This window comes from Cyprinus carpio, chromosome B23 (assembly GCF_018340385.1).
Source record: "Cyprinus carpio isolate SPL01 chromosome B23, ASM1834038v1, whole genome shotgun sequence".
Lineage (NCBI taxonomy): Eukaryota > Metazoa > Chordata > Actinopteri > Cypriniformes > Cyprinidae > Cyprinus > Cyprinus carpio.
In genome coordinates, this window is record NC_056619.1 from 8,786,365 (window position 1) to 8,804,640 (window position 18,276).

Genomic DNA, 18,276 nt, shown 5'->3' on the forward strand with positions numbered 1-18,276 from the left:
GTCAAGTTTGCTATTTGTTGCATCTGAGTTAAACAGTACATTACTGTAAATTGTGTATTATCCAACAACGGTTTATGTACAAATATTTCCATTTTGTTTAAGAAATGTTGCACTAGTGCTGTCGCACTGCCCTCTTGTGGTCTACTGTATAGTATCATGTCTCTCTAATTTCATAAAACACTTCTGATTTTAAGCACGAGGGAGAGTATAATTGTTCCCTGAAATATTAACAAACAGTACAGAGTTGTCGCCAATATCATCAGTTATCAGGATTAACCCAGTAAAACTTGGCAAAACTAAAAATTAACAGATAAAAGAAATTGTTACTGAACAGCTACATTTCACACTGTATCCCCAACTTTGCCACTTACATGATTGATGCAGAATCGAAGACAGTTTTTCTGAGGGTAGTGTTGTCCAGTTTCACGTCAAGGTTTTTTTTTTTAATATTATCAACTCAAAATGCTGGCAGAGTGGTTGCTTTTGCTCCTTTGCTGTTTTTCCCGCTTCCGATTCCCGCGCTTGATCAGACACCTGAGTGGGCGCAGATGAAAACAAGAAAAGACGCAAACAAGAAGTTACGTTTTCTAAGGTAGGGCACTTTTACTTTTCTTTCCTAAATGAGACCTTTTAAACTTATATAACGAAATAACAATAAGCTAAAGGTTATGTACCACTTTAGTTGGAAGCACACAAACATATGACTTAAGTTCTTATAATCTTTTCTGCCATTATCCTATCTTGCTGTTAGCAGCAATTTAATAGTTGGTGCTTGAGGAGTAAAATACAGGGGTAAAGGTGTACCCTGACCGATAATTGTCTTGGACATTTCTATGACACCTAAAGCAAACATTTTTCAGAAAGTAAAAATGTTGACGAAATGGCAAGTGATGACTAATAAGTTTTTGCATAGACAAGGTTGGTTAAGAATGTAAAAGTGTTTAAGTGTTAGGCTACACTTTTGGGCAAGTCTACTGCTATTTTCCATGTTAACTGACAGCATACATTACTTCTATAAAATGTATGAAATTGTATTAAAGAAGTCTGAATTATATTAAAGAAGTAATTCAGCCAGATGCTGCCCGTTTTTGTAGTTAGCCAGAGCTATGTTTCAAATTTTCAGTATTTTAATAATTAAATTAGGCATGTTAAGCTCATCTTCAAAAAAAGTCATCAGGAGGCCCTCTGACCTTCTCCCCTTTGCACTACCCATGAATTTGCATCCCTGATGATATAACATTGGCATTCTATAACAGTAGAAATTATGATGACTAACTCACAAGTATCTTAAGAACATTACTTGTGTTCCTTCATTTATTAAAGCAGACAGTCCATTCAAATACTGTATTTCAAGCCACTACAGAGCCAGTTCATGCTAAACAGCTTGAAAATGGAACATAAGCATTATGTCCTATGTATTTAATGGTCACAGCTATTACCTATAGAAAGCACCTTAACGGAAAATGAAGCGCTGGTCTTTTACAATCAAAATATTTGTTACACATCATCAAATAATGGAATTGTAAATGAGCAAACTAAACCAGAAAAGAAATCAAGACAACTATTTAAGGCTGTTCTGGTCCTGAGGATATTTTACACACTGTTTCTCATTAAAGAGGCACACACACTAGCAAAACAAAAATCTCAGTGCATGACTGAAGGAACAACCAGCTCAAGACAGCCAGAGAGCTCTTTTACTGTATAAGTAAGGCCAGCAGCATTAGCTTCGTCTTTCAAACAGACAGGGGGGCATGTCAACACCGGGGGACTGTAAACTCTGTCTGATTTGAGGACAGCTGATTAAATGGGTTGATGGTCTTATAATGAAAGTGTCTGTGAGGTATGGCAGTAGGGATTCTCTTCAAAGGAGTTCATTAAGTATTCCCTTGGTTCTTGTGGAAAAGGCATTTGTGTGGTTCTCCACTGCCAACCGTCTAATGAATGAATATGGATTCATCTTATCCAAATAGATGTCCTTGTATGCGAATCCTTAAGCGTGAACTGTATGTCATTTTATGCCCTTGAATATCCAGTTCCTGGTTGGAAACCACTTAGGTAACTTCCATCCATCCATTTATCCCAAAAAATGCAATAGCTCCTACTCCAGTGTCTCGACTGCTTTGGTGTCAGTGATCAAAACCAGATTAGCAAACGTCCTCTTTTAAAAGCGAGAGGAAAACTTTCCCTCTGAAGAGTCTCGTTTGTAAAACATACTGGAAAAAGACAAGTGGATCCACTTGTAGATGTTTGTACTGTTCAGTTCATCTGTCATAAGAAAGTCCTGACCGTACAGTAGAGTGATACTGTTATGAGGACTGGAAGTGCTTTCCTCTCTGGGGCAAATCCAATCGCATGTGCAACTGCAAAATATAAATAAAATAAAAAAATCATATTTTAGTAGCCAACAAAATAGGGTGTGAAAGGTATTCTGGCTCTCCTTCAATTTAAAAGATTTTCACTTGCTTCATGTAATTTATATAATTACCAAAAACTGCATTGACACGATAGCCTAAAAACATCAACCAGGAGTTCAGCATACTGAAGGATAATAGTTATAAAGGCCATAAGGGCTAAAATCAGACCTGCTATCCTGGGGATGGTAATCTGTTTGCTGCTGCTCCCTTCTCCACCTTCGCTGACTGGTTTAATCTGGATGATGTAATCCTCGTCCACAGGCAGGGAGAGCTCAAGAGATGTGCTGTTAGTCTCCACCACGCTGGGCCGACTCTGTCTGCTTTGCTTGTACATGACTTCAAAACAACACAGCTGCTGTAAAACATTTAAATTTCAGCAGGGAACTTTTTACAGCTACATTATTATTCCAGCCACAATTAATCACAACAATGTATTTACAATTACAAAAAATTAAACCTATAAATTGTCAGTTTGTTGTTTTACGCACATGCACACAGATATTATTTCATAGTCGTGAGATGCATAAGAAATCTTTAGATGAACCCATAACAACAAAAGACAATACTTTATTTATCCTTCTCTGATAAGAAGTGTGCCCTGCATTTTTGACAATCGTTTCTGTTCAGTCCGCTCGTTTTATCGCGTTTAACCACAACTGTCGTGGGTTTTTGGCGGTGGCAGCTGGTATGCGATAAAATTTCTAATTTGAGGCTGTATAACGTCGATTCTGACACCCAACATCACAACAATATGATATTTTTAGCTCCTTGTGTAGCCGAATCTACGCTGGTTTGAATTGGCCGCCTCCAGTTTTCCCTGTGTTTTGCCTCCAGCTAGCGCTGTGACGTACAGTAATTGTGACGTCGGCCCTAAAAGGTCTATACATTTAAGTACTAAGTAATATTAATTAACTACAGTACATGTACATGTAACATGTGTAACAAGGACACCTTAAAATAATGTTACCTAAAACTGAATTTATAACAGATGATGGACTGTTGAGTTCATGCTGTGCGTTATTCAATATTTATGGAACATACTGTATGGTAATATGATCTGAAGCAAAGATTCAACAATGCTGTGGTATAAACAGATACAGAGGCAGTGATTTTTGTATGTTCATACCTTATAGCCCATAACTTCAGACTCATTCTCCAGAGACTTGACATGATCCCACTTGAGGATGAGTTTAGAGTCTGTGGTATTCCACGTGACTTTGTCTGGAGACTGACTTGGTGCTGGAGAAACACATTCAAAGAGCTGGACGTCACACTTCAGAGCAGTTTAAAACTGCTGTACAGTTAAGCATGTTAAGTTGCACACATACAATACATAAACTTCCTTAAATAATAAACGGAAGCTCAACTGTGGAGTTCATTGGTTCTTGCAAATGAGAACTAATCTTTGCAACAAATGATCGTGTTTGAGCAAATGTTTACGATAATTGGTGAAGCTCAATGTACTGTATTTGCACTGATCAATGCTTATATGTGAATAATAGGCTACTTTAACATTTTATGATTAATTTCTACGATACTTATAGGAACTTAATGAAGTGTGAAAGTTTTGGGAGAATGGACATTCAGTCCTAGTGGAAGGACTGAAAACTATTTTAAGGTTTTATTAAAATATTTTCATCAGTGTTTCAAAGATGAAAGAAAGTCTTCTGGGTTTAAAAGGACTGGAGGGTTAGTAAATGATTTTCCTTTTCAGATGAATTATTCTTTTAATTTTCCTTCCTAATGATGAAAGGAAACACCCTGAAATAGGGTGATGTTTAAAGACAATGACACAATGGCCAGGGTCCATGTCACACTTACGGGGTCTCTTAGTGGTGACATTCACCACAACACTATCAGGTCCAACACCTGCACTGTTATAGGCTTTGAGTTTGATGTGGTATGTACTGCTGGGGTCCAGTCCACGTATGACAGCAGATGTCCTGTTTCCCACAGTCCTCATCACACTGGCTGTGTCCGGTCTGTCCTTTGTTCTCCAATACCTCAGCTGAAATTCACAGTCAACTAGCAGTCATAATCAGCATCACATGAAGTCTCAATCATTGATGAAAATTTATTAGAGCTGAAGTGTTTATGTGGGTCGTCATGTGATACTGTATATTTAAGTCAGTCTTGCTTAGTGAACAGAACAAAATATCTGACATTTTCCTCCAGTATTTTCATTTTTACAGCATTGTTTATTGGTTGCTACTGCATTATTAACATGAATAAAACTGGATGAGAGAATTGTTATAACAGCACAGACACAACTTTGATGCAGAACAAACCCAGTGAAATTCATTAGCATGCTTTAGTTGTGTTGTCCTCACCTCATATCCCATTATGCGTGTCCTACTGGTGCTCCATGGTAAAGGCTTCCAGCTGACCTCCACTTCTGAGGCTGACAGGCTCTTGGCACGGACACGACTGGGGGCGCGACTCGGCTCTATGGTCAGAATAATCATTACAGCAATATCTCGGCATGTTTAGGCTCATTATGAGAGCACTGATGCACTAGCAAATGTTTAGCACTTTCAATTTGCCCTAATCAAACACTGCGGCAACATAATGTTTTAAACATTTCATATACCTATTCATCCTTAAAGGTAATTTCTGCTCCACTGGCACAATCTTTCATTGGGTGAACACACAAACAACATTGATTGAGCCAGTAGACCGTAGGGTAGTGGTAGACCTCAAAAAAAAAATTTTTGACAGGAAGGAAACAAGGCTGTAAGGGATAGAAGTACAGTGTGTTCAGTGGAGTCTGCGATCAGTTCATCTTTCCAGAAGACTTTCAATAGACAAAAACTCCTTAAAACAGTTTTGGAAATTGTAAGTTGTGAAAATGACTTGTAATCTAGGACCTTTATACAATGCGTGCCATTAGTAAAACTGTAAGTCTATCCCTCACAGCCTCCTAGTCATCCGCGTTCTCTGGTGCCATCCCGGGCCAATCAAAACAAGAGTAACATTTTCGTTGCACCACAGAGACATAGTGTTTATACTTTCTGATGGACTGAACTAGTGAATGGTCTTCAGTTGTCTTTGCATATTAAATTGGGTTTACCCTCTTCTGCCGAGTATATAGTGGTCACAGGTCCAAAAAGACCTTCTCCTTTGTTGTTGTAAACTCCCACTTTCACGTGAAATGGAGAGAATGGAGGGATGCTCTCGTTTTTGAAGATGTATCGGGATGCATCAGGAGACGTCACGGCTGCCTGCATCCAGCTTTGACCACCAAGAGGGCGAAAAGCAACCACGTAGCCAAACCCTGGACCACACTGCAACTCTTCTGGGACTGGCTGGAGAGCCACACAAGTACCCACAGACACAAACACAAAACGAGTGAGAGAATAAGCAAGTGAAAGACGTATCATTATATCAGAGCAATGTTATACAAGAGGCTTTGTCTCAGTAAAAGCAGACTATGGAAAATCCTTTTCACGGTCCTTGAACATATTTTTCGCTTTTCACATTTTGAAATGTAATTGCTAAAATCCATAAACATTTTGTCTGCCTCACTGAAGAGTATCTGCCTTTTTTAAACAAGAGCTGTTTAAATCTGACAGCATGATGGGCCTGTTTTTGATGCAGGCCAGTGGACGGTCCACCATTGACAGCTACCTTTGTGCACTTAAATGTGCAAGCGAGAGTTTGCTTTGTTACCTCCCAAGTGATGACAAGCTCTGACCGACTGCCACCTCCTCCACTGACTCTGGCTGGGGTTGTCCTTGGCACTGCAGCATTAAAACAAGAAAACTTTTTTAGCCAGTTTCACAAGATGAGAAAAGCCAGAAGTGCAGACAGGGCATTTTTCTCCTCCATCTGTTTAGCATGATGCCACAGAGACAGCTTCCTGGCTGCTTCTTGATTCTGAGAGAAAAGGTTTAATATATAGTATAGTTGGAAGAGGACTATATGTCAGTCTTATCAAATCTTGAAGAAGTGCCTTGTTTTATTTTAACAATCCCTGCTGGCCTTCGCAAACCTTATGAAGTTCCCAATATACTCACGCCAAAGTTATTTTTTGTTCTTCGCCTAGAAAAAGAAGTTGGAAATAACTTTGCAGTGGTAAACTGTTATCGAACATGATTTAGATGAATATGTAAATATGAGATGCACACTCTCATTTCAATAACAAAATAAACACACAAAAAAGCACTTTATACAATAGATTGCATTAAAGGGGTCATGAACTGAGAAACCAAAATTCCAAGATGTTTTGATCTATTAAAACATCTTTATAGTTTTTGAACTCAAAACTTTGACGTTCTAAACAGATTATGTTGAAGGTAGTCTGCACAAATGACAGCTTTTGGAATGTTCTACTCTATGATGTAATAGTGTGACTAATCACCGCCTCCGCAGAAGAAGATCAACGCCTGCTTCAACATCACTGCCTGTTTAGGCCCTCCCACTGATTCGCACATGTAATGTTTATGAGAGAGACGAACGCACAGTTCTACACAGAAACCAAATGATAAAGATGCTCTGAAGACAAGAAGACGCTGTGATGTGCCACGCTCAGGAAACACAGTCTTTGCATTTCCTTCCTTCTGATACTAACATAAGGAAAGAGTGGATAAACTTTATTTCAAATGAAGATTCAGATTGTGTCAGTAAGAATTCAGTCCTTTGTTCACATCATTTTTCCAAGGATTTGTTTACAAACAAGGCACAATTCGATGTGGGATTTTCAGAAAGACTGAAACTAAAAGAGGATGCTATGCCTACAATATTGCATCCGACAATAAGTAACTGTTTGTGATCACTATTGCTTTGTCACAGATCACTTGATATGTATTGAGTTATCTATGCATTTTTACCTAAATCACAGCAGCGTCCATCTATGAGGAATGTATGCTGTCAAACATACACAAAATTAGCCAATCTTTGTATTGGGTGTTTACTTCCGAGTCTACAATCCTCCACACCTATTCAAACAGAGCCTTCTGATGAGGGGGGTTAAAAACAGGACACAAAATAGATTAGTACTTCTAAATTTTTTTTTATTTTTATTTTTTTTTATAAAAATTTTGATAACACTGAAGTAAGCCTCAGAGAACAGAACAAAATAAAAAACAAAGGCAGTTCATGACCTCTTTAAAGCAAACAGCATTAAGCACTTTATACAACAGATTGCATTAAAGCAAACAACATTATTAAACATAAAAAAACAGAGTGTTGCCATCAATTAAAATTACAACTTTCTACTATAAAGCAGCTTTCCAGTGTGTTGACAGACTGAACAGAAGAAATGAACCCGAAGAATTTCACTTAAAAGAATGTGCAGCCACAGAGCCACATCTATCCTATTATGTAATCATTACAGATAATTGGTAGTTTGAAGGTTTTTTTCCAGCCAGAGTAAAGTTTTTTATGATAAGCTGTTTTGAACTCCTGAAACAAACTCTAAACAAACTTTGTTTTGGCCTGATTTTGTTTGAAATGATCACATCACACCAGTTTGCTATTCAGTTTCACTTGGCCTTGAGGTGACATAATAAGTGCCTGGGGTTTACTTTTTTGGTGGTGGTTTGGTGGGGGGGGGGGGGCATGTTCAAAGTAAACATGCAACTATATACATACATGTGTCCTTGGTCCTTATTTTTTGTGAGGGTTTGCTGGGTTCCCCAGTGCCTATGGAGTTAGTGGCCAGCACTCTGAACTCATATTCAACCCATGGACTCAACTCCACCACACGGGCTGACAACTGCTGCCCTCCCAGAGACTCTGGCACTGAGAAAAGAAGAGATATTTCAAAATATTGAAGGTAGATTTCCAGAAACCTGAAACAAAATAATCACTTGGAAAACAAGCTAGAGCCTGGAGATACGAGGTCTAGTCCAATTTGCAGCTTCTTATGACCAAGAAACATACACATGGACACGAAGGGACAAAGTGTTTGGCATTAAAAGGAACCAACTGTTTGTGTTTTTACCTGCTTGTACCCTTGTGAAAAAGAACTGCACATCATCATGTTGAATTTGCACTTTTGAACTTCTAGTCTTAAATGTAAATTTAACTGTACTTGCAGATAATATAATATTAATGAAATAAAAGACCACTTAAGTGTAATTAAATAGAACACTTTCATGACTACTTAAGTGCATTTTGAAATAATGTCAAATTAAAAGGTTAAAGTTCATTTAAACCTTTGTTTTAATCTTTTGTTGTGCTTAAAAAGAACACTTATTTTGATGTGGTGACTAATATACTAAAGCATGTGCAGAGTACTAGATTTTATTATTTAAAGACAACACCATTATAAAATAACAAAGATTTACTCGAGACCTACTTAAATGGGTCAACTGTATTTAATATAAACATAAACTACATTTAGTTTCAATAATACATTTTCATATAAATATTTCTGAAAATATTACATCTGGGTAAATCTGAAAACAATGATTCTATAATCATACAGTGTGGAAATATTGCTGTTATTAATGCTCATCTCAAAGTTGTACAAAAAGTACAAAATACATTGGCAGAAAATGTGTGTATAAATTGTTAGAAAACAAAGTTAACTAATAAACTTTTGATTGCACTACTGTAGCTTGCAAATTTCAAAAAGTGTTGCAGTGAGCTAACAGTGGGCATTCAGGTTCCTGAGATTAGAGGTCTGAACAAAGGATAAAGATGTGTTTCTGAAATATTGCTATCATAAAAGCAATGCTAAAACACTGAAAAGAATTTATAGGCCTTGTGCCAAACTAATCAAACTAACCTCAGTGGTGACTAAATAGCACTCAAGGATCATTATGATAAACTCTGCATTTTAATCTAAACTATTAATTCCTGCACACCTGTTTTGGCTGCCTGCCATCCAAGAGAGAAAGGGCTTCGGATCTGAATGTTGTAAGCAAATACGGGACTGTGGTTATCAGGGCCTGGACTCCAGGACACAAAGGACGTCGTCTCTGTCACTTCATCAACTTTAATATCCAGCGGTGGGTCAGGGGGACCTGTGGAAAAACGATTATAGAATTTACACACATTTTTAATTTGGGTAGATTTTAACCTAGTGGTTTTTAATTTTAAGTTTAATCTTAGTGGGGGTTTGTTTCTGAAATCTTGTTTGGAAAAACATTACCTCGTACCACAACATCTGTCGCTATAGATGCACTGTCCACTTTAGTCTGGACGGCACATGTGTATCTTCCTGCATGCCTTAGCTGAATGTTACGAATCATAATGTCACCAGCAGATGCCTGTGAGCAAAAAACAAAATGATATTTACAGATTCATGTAAGCCATTCTATAGTCTTATAGATTTTCTGGTGTCAACAAATCAACAAACCTGAATATCAAAAATGCTAAAAGAATGAAACGTACCCCACCAACTTTTTCAAAATATCCCCCATGGCTTCCAAAATTGATCAGCTGCTCATTGAAAAACCAGGTGAATTTCACATCCAGGGAAGGATCACGAGACACCTGGCATGGAACAACAACACTCTCTCCTACTGTAACATCCAGCTGGGTGGCTTTAGAAGTGATGATGGTTGGCTCTGAAATAACAATGAGATGGTCAGCAGCTAATATATAAGTGCACATTACTAGTCATCCGTAGCTTGGTGGATAAAACAAAAGTTGTATTTAAGTACATTATGACCAGGCTTAAGATGAGACATGTTTAAACTTAGTTAGCCTAGTAATAGTTTTTTTTTTATATATATATATTACATCAAAACCAGTTCAATAAGAAGACGTTTCTTTGACTGAATTTCTGAGATTAAGATTAACTTCGTAATACTGGCTCTGTAGCTTTTTAGTTCATAGTGTTGCCTTGGAGTTACAAAGTAAACTAAAAAAAAATAAAAAAATCTTGGTGTCGTTGATGCCAACCTGTAATTTGAGTCTTTAAAACACTAATACCCCCTTCTTTGGTCTTAGAAATATACTGAACTTCACACTCCTTATGCACAACTTGCAATGTGCGATCCTCTCAGAGTGGTCTTTTTACCCTGTGCTCAGAATTCTTTGGCTGACATTAGTGAAGCACATTTGTAAGGTATTTTCAAATCGTATCTTAAAGCATTTAGTTTCAGAAATGGTTTTACTTGATTATCTGTTCTATTTTGTTATTTACTAATTAAGCATTTTTAGTCGTTTTAGATTGTTTTACATTGTTGTGCTTGCTTTTGTTGTGAAACGCTTTTGAGAAAGTACTTTTTAAAAAGTGCTTTTCAAAATAATTGTATTATTATTACTACTACCATTTGAGCTGAGGCAAGAACTGCAATGAGCAGCACACTTCTACCACCACTAGATGTCACTATGCTGTTACATTTTCATCAGAAAAGAGTCTTGTAAATCAGCAATTCGCAATTCTGCCAAAAGACTCCAATATTCCCAACCTTTCAAAATATCAATACATACATCAAATGAATGCACTTGTTATTAATATGATAATAATCTATCTATCTATCTATCTATCTATCTATCTATCTATCTATCTATCTATCTATCTATCTATCTATCTATCTATCTATCTATCTATCTATCTATCTATCTATCTATCTATCTATCAAAATATCAAGTGATTGTTAGACCTTTTGTTCATCATTTCTGGAAAACAAATCAAAACAATAAAATATTTTCTATATCATCACATTTGTATTCCTCCCATGAAGTTCATTTAGGAGAAAAAAAAATGATAAAGATGACGAAAACATGCAATAATGCATATTAATAAACCAGTCGGTTCAGCTTTAATCTGTGGGATGAATCATTTCTGATTAGTAATCTCTGGATTCCCTTGTGCTGAATTATTCATGCTTTATCACGCACCACTTGCAGAGATGTCTCTTTAATAAGGCAAACACGTGGGTTTTGCTGGCGCATTTTTATTTCAACTGTTTGCAAATGAACTTGTCAAATGAACATGTATTCAGGATCTAGGCTTTCATGTGAAAATGAGAATGAGAGAAGAAACCAGAGAGTTTCTATAGAAACCAATTTTAAAAACAAGAAGGACCACTGAACCGCTGTTCTAACAGAGCGCTGGTATTGTTCACGCCGCCTTGTCAAAGGGGTGAAGAATTCACAGAGTTGCAAAAAAGGCTGTTTTAGATGGACTTAAGCCCTAATGAAACACAGCATGGTTATTTCCACACATATCATGCATCTCTAATGCTGGCCAAATAAATCAATTCCCCATTAACCACAAGCACAGTTCATCTAGAGAGTGTGGAGATAAGGAGCTTGTGCTTTACTCTTACACTGGCAAAGACTGTAGATCGATAGAAAATAGATATTTTATGTCATACAAAATAATGTTATGCAACGCACTATGCTTTATACAGTACATTAACATTCAAAAGTTTGGGATCAGAATACAGTAAAACAATAATATTGAGGAATGATTACTCCAGTTTTTAGTTTCCTTCAGAACTCATTCAAATGTGCTGATTTGCTGCTCAACATTTCTCATTCTTATCGATGTTGCTGCTTACTATTTTCATGGAAAAAAACTGTCCCAGCATACCTTTCACCACTAGTGTGCCTGCACTGCTTGCCACTCCAAACTGGTTTCTCGCCACACAAGTGTAAAGACCTGCGTCTTGTTTGGTGATGTTGGATATCCGGAGACTGCCGTTATCCAGCACGGAGACTCTAGACAACAAAGTGACATGATGAAAGCCATACAATCCCATTCATCCATAAATAAGCTTTAAAACCAGTTATTATATTACATTGAAGATCAATGAATGTTAGTCTGGCCACAGAGATCAATATGACTTAAATAATAAGACATTAAGCAATTATAGAGGACATAAGATTCAGATTCATTCAAATGTAATTTTTTTATTTATTATAAATCCACATATAAAATAATTTGCCGTTAAAACCTGTGTTTTTTTAATGTATATTTCACAATTGCATCTCAGATTATTGGGCATTTGGTGTCTGTTATATATATGTGAAATGAAACATTTAAAAGCCAAACGCATTTTGCGACAATCTAGAATAAAATGATTTCATTAATAAAACCTGTCTCTGAACTCTTCCTTGCTCACTTTCAACTGATGATAAAAGCTCTCTTTTTTAAAGTTTTCTTCAGTAGCTTCTTCTGCAACTTTCACTAGCAAGACTTTCCACAATCACAAAACAGCAACATTCTGGCCGTGGTTTCTGCTAAACAGTTCAGCCAAAAATTAAACATTCTGTTATTATTTCATCACCTTCTTGTCATGCCAAACCAATATTACTTTCTTTATTCTGTGAAACACAAAAGGTGAATTTTTGGAGAATTTCCTGACCACTTTTCCTTGTATTGTAAAATAAAATGGGGTCTGGAACTGTCAAGCTCCAAAATGACAAAAAGCACCATGAAAGAATTATAAAACTGAGAATTTGTGGGAAGAGTAGACCGATAATACCAGGGTTGGGTTGTTTGATTTTATGATTATGGTGGTGGGTTAAGTTTAGTTAGGAATTAATTGTAGGTATGAATGATTTTCTAAACTTTAGAAATAATTTTTAATTACACATGCTGTTTTAAGTAATAGAGATTGATTGTTTAAAATCAAATACAGTCACTGTTCCTATAAAGTATACTTTCTTACATAAATTTGGTGTTCAACAACAAATATTTAATGAAAATCATAATATTTTAGTGTAAATTATTGCGCTTGAATCAACATTCAGCTTCCGAGCTTTATACATTATTTCCTGTGATTGTGACTGCAGTGCAATGTCATATTAACAAGTCAGTCCATATTCATGCTATATAATAATAAAGCAGAATTTCTTTGGTGTTATGGACTATAAGACAGCATATTGTGTCCAAACTACCAAATTAAGCATAATAAAAACAACATTTCTATGTTCCACTACAAGTACAGAAGAAAAAGAAAAAAATAGCTGTATGCTGCTTTTATTAATTGTAGTGCAGGGGCCAAAGCAATGAAAAATGTTGAAGAGCAGAGTGCGGGATGTGCTTCATTTACACCGTGACCTTTCAGTATGCAGTGGTCTTCATCACAGCACTGCTGAAGAGACAAAATCTGCACCCACCACCAAGGCAAACAGCTCTTTTTTTATGGACATGCCAATGTTTTTTAAGAGTTTTTTGAGTGGAATTTTTAGAAATGAAGGCATGTTGACATGAGAGCTTTCAGCAGGCATGTCGTCCTCATGTCTTGTGGAATTATCGTCGATGGTTTTCCTCAAGCTGGGGCCAAAATTACACTTGCATCGAGCAGATGATAGTAGGGAGAAAAAAAAAAGAAAAGGAAAAAAAAAAGAGTCAAAAAAAAAAAATCGAGCTGAAATCTGAAAATCGAGCTGTTTTATTATGTGTCCTAATGAACACCATTACATAGTTTTGTGGCTTTTTGTTTACATCTGTTAGAACACACATGCCAGATTGTTTCTAAAAGTTAATTAAAACCCTAGAAATGTAGAAAAGGTCAATGCCACCAAAAACGTTCTTGCACAACAAATAGGAAATATTGGACAAGGCCGTGACATAAAACCAAGGCTATCTATTATTTTCATTTAAAATACAATTCCCAAAATTCAAATTAAATATTTCACACAGGGAGGAAAACTGAGCTGGTCAAGCAATTTGGTAACACATTAAGCTTCTATATGTTCTATCAATATTAGCAATATGCAATAGCTACTGTAACATGAAATAACAACAAACAATTCCTTTTTGAATTATGAATGAACATGAATTATGAGTAATCCAATGTGGAGATGTGCTTGTAAATGTCTGTGTATGATGTGTGTTGAATACCCTGAAGAAGGCTCTTAAGCCGAAACGCATTAGTACTTTTAAAGTATTAAAGTTCCCTTCATCATAAGTAGTGCTGGATTCTTTTTTTCACATTCTTGTTCGTAGTTTGTTTCCATGCACCGTGTGAAGTGGTAAAGTGTTTCCAGATCACATCTCATGAACTTGAATTAGCAACATTTCTAAATTAACATAAGCCTAGATTTAACAATGCTGTAAAAATGGTTGTTGATTATCACTATACTGAATTAATTAGCCAATGTTCGCAAATCGAAGCATATTGTAACATCTTACAGCCACTTCACTGGGTCTTTGGCACATTTTTTTAAATCAGTCAGCTGTATAATTATGCATGAATAAATGTATGCAACTTTTACTTATTTATGCACAAACATTGGAAAAGCTGGAAACTGTAAAAGGCTACAATCATATTTGCATAGTACAGTCAGCAGATTTCCAACAAGTACTACACTGCAAAAGCAAAATTGGACATAAAGAAATGAAAGCAACTTTTTCTCTTCCCACATGATCATTATAGAAGAAGCCTGAAAAGCTGTTCTTTGTCTCTCTCTCTCTCTTTCTCACACACACACACACACACACACACACACACACACACACACACACACACACACACACACACACACACACACACACACACACACACACACACAATCACAGTCCCAGTAGTGCAGCAGTGTTTAATGAGAGACCCTGTCCCTCTCGTACCTCCAGCTCTAGATGGTGGGTGGATGTTAGCACAAGGCTGATGGACAGTGATGGCCACTAATGATTTTCTTACAGCGGCTCCAGACTCGAGAGTTCAGTGGTACTCTCTCCATGAAGATACAGTGCCATACTGCTTAATTTCTCCATGGATTCATCTAAAGTGTATGCTAATGAAATACTGTATATGATGAACTGCCTTACATGGATTATAAAAACCCATTCAAACGCGAGTCCTTGATCTGGAGGCATTAAAGGTGTCTGAGTGGAGGTTCAGAGCTGTTTTCAGGTTCTGCCCAGTCAATGTCGTCACATTAGGCTTACAAACAGACCTGATATTGAATGAACGTGCTTAGATGCTTGCTGAAATTAGCTCTGGGTAGGTCAAGCTAGAAATTCTACTATGCAAATAAAAATTATAGTCAGTGTGAATTTTGATGCATAATCCTTGAATCAAATGTGACAGGATTTCTATGAAGTTAATTTTCTTTCTTATTCTGTACTCAGTCTTACAATACTTAATTCTCTGATGGATGGTGTCCATGTCAAGGGAAGTGACCTTTAAGCCATTTTTACCATTCAGGGTGTGATGTTATGTCAAATAATTAAATTGGAGACCTTCTCAGAACTTTATATCTGGTCTACTTAATATACTACTGTTCAAAAAGTTGGAGTTGGTAAGTTTGTTATTGTTTTTGAAAGAAGTCTTTTAGAATCGCCAAGACTTCATTTATTTGATCATAAATACAGTAAAACAGCAATATTTTAAAATATGATCATTTAAAGTAACTGTTTTCTATTTGAATATAGTTTAAAATATAATTTATTCCTGTGATGGCAAATATTTGTTTTTAGTTTTAGGTTTATTTTATTAATGTGATGTTTAAAGGAGCTAAGTTTTTTTGTGTTTAAAATTGAAATTAATTAATTTCTTTTAAAAAAATCTTGACCCCAACCTTTTGAATCCTAGTGTTGTAAAACCAACATGATATATATATATATATATCTATATATATATATATATATATACACATATATACACACACACACACACACACACACAAATATTTTACATATGAAGTGATGTTATGCAGAATTTAACATACAAACCAAAATGTAAAATTGTGTTTTGTTATCTAATAATTTTTAAAATTATGATCTCTGTAGGAAGACACCCCCATTATTTTATGTTATTTTGGTAACACTCTACTTAAAGCCTTTATGTATAAAGAATCATAAAGGGTTATTAAAGGGTAATGCATTATAATTATTCATAATGTGCATTGTAATACATAATCTTCATTATACATACATAATATTCTAAATAATTATAACTAAATTCAAAATGCATAATGTAACAGTGAATTGATAAGTTTTATAATGTATAAATTGTGGTATAAATAGTGGTTACAATTATTCATGAAATTGTAAAATGCATTATAAGGTGCATTACAAGCCATAATTAATGCGTGACACCTACTTTTATAATGCATTATACATAAAGGCTTAAAGTAAAACGTTACCGTTATTTTTATACATTTATTGTAGGTTATTGACTTAAATGGGTATATTGCTTTCTTTGCTTACCTACAGATTGCCACTGATTTATATTATGAGCTAAATGCACTAATGGACACAATCTTGTAAACAGCATAAAAAACATCTATTTTGTGATTTAATAATTTTTGCATAAGAGGCATTTAAACCAACCGCCTAAAACTATATAAAAATTAAAATGACTAAAAAAAACTTTTACTCTACTACTTTTTATATTACTACTAATTACAAATAGTTTATGAAACCACAGATTCAGTAATCAGTGGTTGGTTGATTGATCAAGTGCCATTGATGCTATTCTATGACCTGAAAGAGGTTTTTTCTAGATCAAGTAAATGCAAATGCAGCGGCTGCTGTTGTTGAGACGTTTTGATGTGAATAATCAAGGCTTTGATCAGTAACAACCCTCTGCCTGACCTGGATCATACTGCTCTGTCTGTATCACTTTAATAATCAGGTTCTTGGCAGACAAAGGGAAATGGGTTGGTAAAAATACCTGTGGCTCTCTCGCAGAGCCTCTTTGCCCTTCCTCCAGGAGATCATCCCGCGCGGGGACATGCGGGGCCTGCACTCAATCAAAACATCTCCACCCTGCCGAGCCAGTGTCTGTGCCTTTAGCACACTATTGGAGAAATCTGGTGCCACTGCTGATGTGAAGAGAAAAACAAGCATCTTACAAAACTGACAGAAAGATAGACTGACTGACTCCTGAAAATATTTGTGAAGTCCTTGTAACATGTAAAATGTCATTGCATTAGATATTAGATAAAAAAGGACATTTTTCAAACATTTCATGTTTTTTACACAACAGACATATATATATAAAATGTGGAATAAATAATATAAATATAAATACATGATTACATTAAATCTTTTCATAAAGTGTACTTATCAAAATTGAATTCTTTCTTTTTTCCCTCATTAAAACATCAAGCCATCTGTACATTTTTGCCTTCAAGGCCCAAATAATAATACATTTTAATTCAGAAATGAATTTATGCTTGTCATAGAGATGTTTATGCAAGTAACTGATGTATGAATTGCATTTTTTATATACAGCACATTGCCATTCAAAAGTTTGGGTCGATTAGTTTAATTATTAATTTTTTTTGAAAGTCTCTTCTGCTCTCCAAGGCTAGATTTATTAGATAAAAATACAATAAAAACATTAATATTGTGAAAAATAATTACAACTTAAAAAAACAGTTTTCTATGTGAATATATTTTATGCAAAGCTAAATTATCAGCATCATTACTCCAGTCTTCAGTGTCACATGATCCTTCAGAAATCAATCTTATATGATGATCTGCTGCTTATCAATGTTGAAAAGAGTTGTGCTCATTATTATTATTTTTGGATTCTTTGATGAATAGAAAGAAAAACAACAACAATGTAAATATCTTTACTGTCACTTTTGATCAATTTAATGCCTCCTTGCTGAATAAAAGTATTAATTTCTTTAATTAATTAAAGAATTTATTTTAGTATACTGACCGCAAACTTTGGAAGGGTAGTGAATAATAGAATAAATTAAATTAAAACATTTGAATAAATGAATAAATAGGACAAAAACTAATTGTGTCATGTCATGTCACAGACTCATTTTCTTCCACACAACCTGTCAACCTGCTATATCTCTATCTGTTTCCCTCTTTGCTAAATCTCATCATTGTCTCACTTTCTGGAGGCATGCGAGGAGGATGTTTTTAATGCGATATCCTCACTTAAGAGCACACTCAAGAGCTCACGCTAACCCCCGCACACCACTAAGTCAAACCGAGTCAAGCCAGCAGCACAAATCTAAAGACTTTAAAGTGCGAAGACTG

At 35.7% G+C, this 18,276-nt stretch overlaps 1 protein-coding gene across 1 annotated transcript in view; it reads right to left on the reverse strand.

Moving 5' to 3' along the window:
• Window positions 1–913: 913 nt before the first annotated feature.
• The window catches only part of LOC109076872 (contactin-4-like), a 65,983-nt gene continuing 48,620 nt past the window's right edge, over window positions 914–18,276 (reverse strand). The window contains exons 11-23 of the mRNA XM_042751103.1: window positions 16,946–17,096; window positions 11,911–12,038; window positions 9,756–9,931; window positions 9,514–9,631; window positions 9,227–9,385; window positions 8,007–8,156; window positions 6,084–6,154; window positions 5,485–5,719; window positions 4,745–4,860; window positions 4,236–4,422; window positions 3,541–3,653; window positions 2,583–2,751; window positions 914–2,360 (exon numbers count right to left, since the gene is read on the reverse strand). Of these exons, the coding sequence (XP_042607037.1) occupies window positions 2,269–2,360; window positions 2,583–2,751; window positions 3,541–3,653; window positions 4,236–4,422; window positions 4,745–4,860; window positions 5,485–5,719; window positions 6,084–6,154; window positions 8,007–8,156; window positions 9,227–9,385; window positions 9,514–9,631; window positions 9,756–9,931; window positions 11,911–12,038; window positions 16,946–17,096 (1,865 nt within the window). The 3' untranslated portion in view covers window positions 914–2,268. The remainder of the gene's footprint in view (window positions 2,361–2,582; window positions 2,752–3,540; window positions 3,654–4,235; window positions 4,423–4,744; window positions 4,861–5,484; window positions 5,720–6,083; window positions 6,155–8,006; window positions 8,157–9,226; window positions 9,386–9,513; window positions 9,632–9,755; window positions 9,932–11,910; window positions 12,039–16,945; window positions 17,097–18,276) is intronic.